This window comes from Ixodes scapularis, unplaced genomic scaffold, assembly GCF_016920785.2.
Source record: "Ixodes scapularis isolate PalLabHiFi unplaced genomic scaffold, ASM1692078v2 PGA_scaffold0__279_contigs__length_252992795, whole genome shotgun sequence".
Taxonomy (NCBI): domain Eukaryota; kingdom Metazoa; phylum Arthropoda; class Arachnida; order Ixodida; family Ixodidae; genus Ixodes; species Ixodes scapularis.
Genome location: NW_024609835.1, coordinates 121,877,242 through 121,886,850, shown reverse-complemented (window position 1 = coordinate 121,886,850; position 9,609 = coordinate 121,877,242). Strand labels below are relative to the sequence as shown.

The following is a 9,609-nucleotide window of genomic DNA, read 5'->3' as shown; positions in this document are numbered from 1 at the left end:
CAGGAACACCGTAAAATAATAAATTATTTCTTCGTGAATGATTTTTAGCATCGTCCATTCGGGCGTTCATCTCGAAGGCCATATGAGCTGTTTGAGTGGTATCAGCGCGTGCCATCTTGAGATCAAATCGCAAGGTTTCAATTTTTTGTTTGTTTTGGTAATTAATTTTTAGTTCTATTATTCGCTCATTTAGATTCGCTATATTTTTTTCCGTGGTTTGCAGTAGGGTTTTGAGGTGTTGTACCTCGGAAATTATCTGAGCTTGCCCGACAGACAGCTTTTTAATTCAGGAAGTACAGCTTCGGTAGGCCCCGGGTTAGTCTTTACGTCGCCGGACAACAACACCACCAACAAGAAATGCATGGCTTCAACACACTCAACGGCAATAGAAACACAACACTACGGGCTCGGCAGCTGTATGAAAAAGTAATCACTTGATATTTTAGAAGAAATAGCATACGGTTTACTAATCTGCATAGCGAAAGCGAGTGGATTAGTTGACTGTGTCGCAGCACAGCCACCGAGGCCAGAGCCGTTTATCGAGAGAGTTTGGCCATACATTGGTTTGAATAGGCGAGCATCTCTGGGCCAACCACAGGCCGCGAAACAGCCCCTAGCGGTGGTCGTGAGCTCTAAATTTGTGACACGACTAATTCAAGCCGTTTTAGCGTCGCTAGAGTTGAAAGGTGTAACTCTCAGTGACTGAAAACTTTGTGCGTGCGAGGTTTTCGTCACGCCAATATTCAAGTGAAGAATAAACGAACGTGCGCTCCAAACCAGGGCCAACTTGCTAGAAACAGCGTCTCAGCTGAGACGGTGAAAGAAAGCACTGCCAAAGCCAGCGCACGAGCCGAACGGGACTCCGCGTCTTCAGACGCTCGCGCGCCCCACCCTTTGCACTGTTTTCTTTTCACCAGTCACAGGACGCTGTTCTAACAAGCCAACATAAGCAGTGCAGAGAGAAGCATCGGCACGAGCGCGTGGCTTTGGAAAGTGGCTCCTACGCACGAGTTCTCGTACAAACAAAAGCGTTTTGCTGAGCTAGGCTCATGCGCCTGTATCTTTGTCTTCACTGCAGACATTTGTGAGATGGAGCAGAGAGGCCGAGATTGGACGCCTCTTTTTCACGCTTTGAATGTCGTTTGCAATATAGTGACGTCGCGGTCTCCTGACTGGTCGACGCTGTGTCACAAATTTAGTTTACGGTCTAAGCGCGGGGGGAATATTCGGCGCTGGCGGCGGCCTTTGCTCCGCCTATTGGCCAAACTCTCCCAATACACGGCTCTGACCGAGGCCACAGAAACACGCGGGAAGCTGTCGTAGCTTTATAGTTGACATGGCTGGGCCCGTCGATGATGATGGCGCTCTTTGTGCTGGGTCGAGGGCAGACATATACATTTTATCCCAAAAAAGTAAGTAAATAAATACCGGTACTCGTTACTCACTGAAAAAGCAACAATATGCGTTACTCGTTACCTATTCTCGAAAGGAACGCGTGATTTACCTCAAAAGTAACGAGTTACTTTTCACGTTACTTTGACGACCAAATACACAACTGTGTTTGTTTCATAGTTTATTGTTTTCTTTTTAGTAGTCGTTTTACTTAAGCAGTAGCTGCCTCTCAAAAGTTTCATCAGTTATGCTTTCCCGCTTGCTTGAAAATACATCTCCGGCGACGCTGAAGAGTCGTTCTACCGACGCGCTCGAAGGAACGGCAGTGTTGTGCTTCAGCAAGAGCTGGTGGATCTGGGATTTCCCTGTCTCTTTGTGTTTTCTTTACTTCTAAAGTTTGAAGTTGATAATGAGTTATGGGCCTTCCCGCGTTGGCAACCACCGGGTTTACATTTGGTCCGTACTCGGCTCTAGAAGGTTCAACCAACGAACCTCATTGCGTTCGCTGGGTGAAGGCCATTCCCAGCTGTAGAGTTCAGTACAGCATCGTTTATCGCTGGACGCGTCAGTCGAACTGTTCGACTGACGTGTTCAGCGATATAGGTTGCTGTACTGTCATACTGTTTAGTTGTTTTTCGGGCTTGACCCCTATCGTTCTCGCAATTGACGCATACCCAGGTTAGAATTAAAAGGAGTCTGTTAAGCGGTGTTGTACAGGTTACTCCTCAAAAGTAACGATATACCGTTACTCATTACTTGGCCTTAAATGTAGCCAAATACGTTACTCGTTACAGAAAATAGTAACTAGGTAGACGTAACTCGTTACTTGTAACGCGTGCCGTACATGGCTGGTCGTAGGTGTAGTTTCCGTTCGAAAGAGTTGACACAGGTTTCGTCACGCAGTGGGAGGACAGATGACAGTCACCGGTATCGCGGCCATAGCACGTAGGCACAGACTCTGAGGTGACCCTCGAGAAGGCGAACGGTAGGGGAGGAACCAGCGCACAAGTAATGACGGAGGAAAACACCGGCATAGCGAAAGCGATTGGATTAGTTAACTGTGTCGCAACACAGTCACCGAGCCCACCATATATGTATGCATTTTAATTACATTTTAACTACTACAGAACACGCTTAAGAGTAAAGGATTAAGAGGAAGTTTTGTTTTGAAATCTGCATGGGGTAAATCCGAGGTGAAACCAAAGCACGTCCGCAACTTTTTTTATAATTTTTATTGCAAATTTACGTTCCCGTGGTTGAATATGAAGACAGCTCGCCGTCCACCGCCAGGGTTATTTTTGTATATAAAAGAAGGCAAGCGCGCCGAAAGCAGACGCGCACTACCAGACATCAGCCAAGAGCCTCCAAAGAGATCAACCTATTGAAAACCATGAAGACTCTGGTAAGAGGCACCAGTTTTGTATAGGCAGCTTTCTAACTTACATACGGTGTTTTAAACTTATTTATTTATTGATCGACCAGTTTTTTTTTAAATTTTTGAACGACACGTTTTCAGATACATGTAAAAACATGTCGTTTTCACATGTGTGTGTATGTGTATGCGTGCGCGTCGACCATCTCATATACTGAATGGGAAATTCAGTATAGAAGATTTAGAAAGATACTGAATTACAACGTAGACTTGCCACTTCAATTTATTATTTACATTTTAATTTAAAAGGTTCTAAATACTCTAATTGGCGAACAATGATCCTAAAGTCGGCGTAAAAATACACACGCCATGTCGCAATTTATAGACATTGAGAGCCTCAAACGCCGTATTCAATTTCGGCTCTTACTTTTATGTGAGGGACTAAACTATGAACGTTCTTATATCTCGTACTTACTTAGGATGATAGTTTAGATATTCCTTCAAAAGCATTTCATATAAAAATTGCTATTTGTTTGCTTATAGCAATAAGGAACCATCTACTATTTTCTTTTAGACATGATGGGAGACCGCGGGAATAAATCTAACAAAACACAATCCGCTCTCACAAGCAGCATAAAAAAATAGAATGAGATCAATCTTAATCCTCCCGTTTTCCGTGAGTGGACGATGGCATAGAATCTTTTCAGTATAAAAAATGTAGAGCATTTCATTGCGAAGCAACATACAAAATTGTTGAAACCAAATCACTTCCTTCAGTTTTTTTTTTTTTTTTTTAAGTTTATGATAGACAAGATACATTTCTTATGAGATATAGTAAGGATTCCGTTTTTGTGAGTTTATTTCTCGTGAAAGTAGGAGGTTGTTTTCGGAATTTATTTTCAGCTCGAATGTCTGGGCTTATCGGAGTTTATTTTTGTTAGTTTTTAAATTCTCTAAAATTCAGAGTTTAATTTTTATTTTGTAAAAACTACAATGAAAACTAAAGTCCGGACATAAACGTACCTTACATTTCTCAGAACTAACCTTTATCGAATGCTATTCAGTCAGCTGCATTTGGCATTGGCGCATTGCTATCGCCAATGCTAACTATCATACGACAAATATTGCAAAAAATGTTGCTTCAATAACAGTCAATACTTTGAAATGACCAAACTCCCGGACGTAATCGCTGGGAAGTATGGAAGCTTCAGCTGCACTGTCCCTCTATTGAAATATACGGGTTCATAGCTATCCCTGTTCGAAAAAGACTACCCCTCGTTCTTCTAAGGACCACACAAATAGTGTGGCCCAGACTAGAAACCTAAATAATGGCTTTGGTCGTAATCAAGACAACGACCGCCGACGAGCTAAGAGGTAAACACATTTTGGTCAGTGGTCCGAGACTGCAAAGTAAATTAACACGGCCCTTTTAGGAGCAGTGACTTTGTGATTTTATAAAATGTATTTGTAAAATACCGCCTTTTTTATTTTAACATTTTGGTCGTGAACTCATATTTCGGAGGTTTTCTTAACGACAATTTTACTGCGAGTGTTTTTCGGATTTTATCGGATTTATCCGATAACGTAACACGGAACCTTAGTTATAGAAAAACGCATGAATAATTTACTCTTGAATATTGTCGCGCGTCGACCATCTCATCAGAGAGTTCAAAACCTAAAAGGGAAAAGTTCACATAAAAACATACGGTATGAAGTGGGATCTGCTGGGTCGTGTGCACGCGGACCTTTTAACGTGTATTGATGACCATTCGCTAAAGTGCTAGCTGGTGATTATCAATGTTGCACACGTTCCTCAAAAACGGGAATAAAATCACGTTTCTCGTTCCTTCTCAATCATGGAACGGGTTCCAGTTACAAGTTCCGAGAGTTCCCAAGGAACACGCTACCGTCACATTTCTAAGATTGGAACGTGTTGTTAAATGAACGGTACATTTGCTTATTTAAATAAAATGTTGTGCTGAATAATTCATAGATAAAATAAATCAATCAAGTTAAAATATTCACATCGAACTACGTGTAGAGTCACCACTGTAACATTTGTTCCCGTTTTTTAGGGGCGAAGCTCCTTAGGGCTAGCCATGTCCGTATGTTCGTCCGATGTCCGGCGTCGGGTGCTCGTGCTCACGAGCACGTGAGCACGTGCTCCCGTGCTCGTGTAGGGCAAAAAAAAAAAAAAAAAAAAAAAAAAAACAACCGCATCTCCACGTGGTGAATCATGTTGATTGGGGCGAAGCTCTGGTGGTGCTTGTCTGCGCAGACGGTGAGCCGCCGCATGCCGAGCCTTTCGTTCGTTTACATCCGTGTCAGAAAGAGAATGTGTGGTATGGAACGTAGTTATATACGCATTTGAGCATTTGACCGCAGCGTGACATGGATGAAAACGAACGAAAGGCTCGGGATGCTGCGGCTCAGCGTCTACGCAGACAAGCACCACCAGAGCTTCGCCCCAATCAACATCATTCACAACGTGGAGATGAGGTTTTGTTTTCGACAATCCAACGGACGATCCTAAAAGGCCTAAATGCCCAATGAAGTAAGGCAAATTTGCAGTTCAATATATAAATAAATGAGAAACGCCGTTCCTCCTGCCGTTTCCTCGAAAACGTCACGATCAAGTTCTCGTTCCAGTTCCACCGATACAAGATGGAATGGCGGCGTTTGTCCTAAGAGGAACGCGTTCCGGGAACGCGGTTTCGTACACAACTGGTGCATTTTTAGATACACAATAAAGTAGCTCAAAGAAGACAGGGAAGGAAACTGAAGAGTGCAGGTGTCCCTTGTGTCTATTCTCTTGTCTGTGTCCATTCTGCGCTATTTCATTTGTACCTCATTGTTAATTATTCGTGTCTCTACGGCGTGAATATTGACACGAAATAAAGGCTATTTCACATGCTACAATTCTCGTCCGAAATCGGTGCGATTTCAAGTAAATGTACGATTAAAATCGCAGTCGCACTGTCGCAGGAACTCTGCGACTGGTTTCCACCAAGTTGGTATTTTGTCGCAGAGTCGGTGCGATCGCTTACTCGTCAACCAGCCGTTCATTAGCCAGCTTTCATGCGCGAAAGCTGCGTATTCAAAAATAAATCTAGACACCTAAATCTCTTGGTTTAACGCTTAATTATTAGAAATTTCTAGTTACATATTGAATTCGTAAAACATTTGTGTTTATTTAGACTTTTTTGTTGTATTTTAGGCAAATACAAACGCCTCTCGTCCGTGTCCGAAGAGCTGGCCGCGCCGACAAAAATCGCGCGGTTGCTGGAGCATGTGAAACCAAACATTGCGATCGCACTCGCAGCGTCGGCTGTCGCGCCGATTGTTTTTTTCCGCACAGTCGCTCCATGTGAAACAGGGCTAAGGTGAAGAGGCGGTAAGTAATGAACTGAAAAGAAAGGTTTAATCGGCGGGCTTGTGCTAAACAAAATAAAGAAGGAGCGTCGAGACAGCAAAAAAGCGGGCCGTGATTTGGCGGCGTAACAGGAAGCGAGAGCGAGACTGACTGTACAAGGTCACGGGAAGCTCCTTATCCAGTGTGTGTCGGCATCGCGAAAATATGGCCCAGAAGGTTCGAGCACCAGGCGTTCGGGTTGAGAATGAACAGGCACTTTCGAGAACAAGAAACTAGTACGAAATGATAAAAGTTATGCCCCGAGTAAAAAGAAACGCGAGTCTTCTAGAATTTCGTGATTGAGCGCTACTTGTTCGGCCCTGCGCGCAACAATATTCGCCCGAAGATTTTTTTTAATCGTATATGAAAACAAATAACGGCCACTATATGCAAATATCTAGACTTTAATATCGGTTTAAAAACGTCGCGTTGCAACTTGTGTAACTCATCATGGAATTCGCTTGCAGCTTCCTCTGACTATCCTCATCATGGCTGTTACTGGCGCCCTTGCGGGCGTGCTCGGAGGCCACGGATACCAAGGACGCTACGAGGCTACCAAGGATACCGAGGCTACGGCGGTTAGGGCGGCTAGGGCAGCTAGGGCGGCTACGGCGGCTACAGCGGCCACGGCGGCCACGGCGGCTACGGCGGCAACGGCGGCTACGGCGGCTACGGCGGCCACAGCGGCTACGGCGGCTACGGCGGCTACGGCGGCTACGGCGGCTAGGGCGGCTAGGGCGGCTAGAGCGGCTACGGCGGCCACGGCGGCCACGGCGGCTACGGCGGCTACGGCGGCTACGCCGGCTACGGCGGCTACGGCGGCTAGGGCGGCTAGGGCGGCTAGAGCAGCTACGGCGGCAACGGCGGCCACGGCTGCTACGCCGGCGACGGCGGCTACGCCGGCTACGGCGGCAACGGCGGCAAGGGCGGCTAGGGCGGGTAGAGCGGCTACGGCGGCCACGGCGGCCACGGCAGCTACGGCGGCTACGGCGGCAACGGCGGCTACGCCAGCTAGGGCGGCTAGGGCGGCTAGAGCGGCTACGGCGGCTACTGCGGCCACAGCGGCCACGGCGGCTACACCGGCCACGGCGGCTACGGCGGCCAGGGCAGCTAGGGCGGGTAGAGCGGCTACGGCGGCCACGGCGGCCACGGCAGCCACGGCGGCTACGGCGGCAACGGCGGCTACGCCAGCTAGGGCGGCTAGGGCGGCTAGAGCGGCTACAGCGGCTACTGCGGCCACAGCGGCCACGGCGGCTACACCGGCCACGGCGGCTACGGCGGCCAGGGCGGCTAGGGCGGCTACGGCTGCCACGGCTGCCACGGCGGCTACAGCGGCTACGCCCGCCACGGCGGCTACGGCGGCTGGGTAGCAGGCGGCTACGGCGGCTACGGGCTCGGATAAAGAAGCAGTCTGAGCCATGGAGGACTGTACAACGGTACGGCGGGCTCGGATCCCACGGCGGACACGGAAGCTTCCAGGGTTCAAATCCAGATTAATACGCCTGAATAAATAACGTTTCCGTTTCTGACAATGCTTTTGATCTCATTTTACTCGCCACACTCTATACTTCGTTTCACCTTATGTCCGAGCGCGGACGATGGTGTGAGCCAAAGACCAATCAAACAGCGCGAAAAGCTAGCGTCATAGCGTACTCTCTGCGCTTGATAGGACTAGCCGGCGGAGGAGGACGCACAGATAGAGACGGCGAATACCGGCTGGTCAATTCAACTGCCGAGAGCACGCCATGACGTTGTCCCTCTTTGGCTGTTTGATTGGCCCTTCGGCTCTTAATATCGGCCGCGCTCGGACCAAAGCTGAAACGAAGTATAAGAAAAAATGGATGAAAAAAGTAGCAACGGCGCGTCTTCCTCCCTTCTACTGACGCGCTCCCAAGCGGACACGAGAAAAGGGGAGAACCGAAATGTTTTTCTCCTTCTCCAGGCAGACGGGAGAAAGCTTTCGCCCTCCCGACTCATCTTTTTTCGGTTTCGTTTTTCGAGCAGGTCGCGCACGTTGTTTAATAAATAGCTGTTGAGTCGATTGAGCTTCAGCGGCAGCGAAGGCCGCCTGTAATTCCGTCTTCTAGTCTAAACGTGCAGAACATTTCGGTTGCATTGACGTTTTTATCACTAATTTTATCAAACGAGCAAACGAAGCCGCTAGAAACAGCCAAGTTCCGGAGCAGTGCCAGCAGTGCCATAGAGTAACATAGTAAGCGAAAAGAGTGGCCACTCGAGCCGATTCGCGGCCCAAGAGCTAGGGACTACGACGACCGTTCAGTGGCACTGCAGTCACACACTTAATTTAGACATTTATCATATTTTCACCCTTGATAAATAACTCTACTCTCTAACCTAACATTTCGAAATTAATAGCAGCTCCGAATTCCTTTAAAAACAATTTGAACAGCTGCGGCTTTGGCTGCGGCTCAGTGTATGGCTTTGGGGCCGTCGACTCGGCGGACGGCGGCTTTCCGGTCACGTCACGCGAAAGGTCGGTTGGGCTGCGCCTGAAACGCTCACGCGGGTTTCTCGTCATTCTTCTATTATTAGAAAGGTAAGTCGTTGTACTGACATCGTATTTTGCTTGCTTTTGGCTATTGGCGATGTGAGCGATCGAAAGCGTCGCTGTGGTCGGCCCACCACAATTGGCCGAATGCTGACTATGACGTCAGGAAAGGATGTTTCATCGACGGAAATGAGAGAAATGTAAGAACTTCAATTTTGACGGTGTTGGCGGTATTGCTTTAAGAGCGCTATGATTTCAGGCTTCCACCTTGCCCATTACACACACCACCGAACTTGTTGTTCACAAGGTAATGACGTCACGAAAGGTAACCAAACGAGGGCGCCACCGAAACATCTCGCCGCTAATATACTAGTTTCGTCTCACCTTAGTATGAACTAACCGCGAATGCTGTGCTAGCGCGAGCGGCTAGCCTTGACTGCCTTGACTGGAGCACTCGCTGCACGAGCGCTCGTGCAAGCGCCGAGGCTTCGTTCGAAGCAACTATCTCGCGCTTTTAGCACGCGCGGCTACTGACGTGAGACGAAGTATAGTTGTACGCACGGGCTAAAGCGCGAGCTAATTGCTCTGGATGAAGCCTTGGCAGTCGCACGTGCGCGCGTGCGCTCGTGCAGCGAGAGCGCCAGTCAAGGCACTGAATGCATACTCAATTTCATACCTTATTTGCATCGCTGTCAATGCTGGTGGCGCGAGCGCACGGCTTTCGCGCCAGCAGCTTTGACAGCGTTGAAATCGTTGTACCTGGCGCCAGGTATGAAGCAGGGTACAGGTGGCCTTCATGCGCGCTTTGCTTAGGGCGAGGCCATCCTAAGCAAAGCGCGCTCACAGGGAAAATACAAAGAAATGGGGTGTGACAATACTGTGAGGGCTTTTCTTTACCACCACTCTTTATTGTCGCTTCAATAA

General features: G+C 48.0%; 1 protein-coding gene across 1 annotated transcript; it reads left to right on the top strand.

Moving 5' to 3' along the window:
- Window positions 1-2,738: 2,738 nt before the first annotated feature.
- LOC115309894 (ice-structuring glycoprotein-like) lies at window positions 2,739-7,708 on the top strand. Its single transcript, XM_040217538.2, has 3 exons — window positions 2,739-2,794; window positions 6,644-7,295; window positions 7,401-7,708. The coding sequence occupies exons 1-3, from the start codon at window positions 2,783-2,785 to the stop codon at window positions 7,544-7,546; spliced, it is 810 nt and encodes a 269-aa protein (XP_040073472.2). The 5' UTR covers window positions 2,739-2,782; the 3' UTR covers window positions 7,547-7,708.
- Window positions 7,709-9,609: the final 1,901 nt, after the last annotated feature.

Excerpts from the sequence above, each read along its gene's own strand:
- LOC115309894 (XM_040217538.2), top strand. Across the intron at positions 7,296-7,400 it reads GGCCAGGGCAGCTAGGGCGG|CGGCTACTGCGGCCACAGCG; the intron begins GTAGAGCGGCTA and ends GAGCGGCTACAG.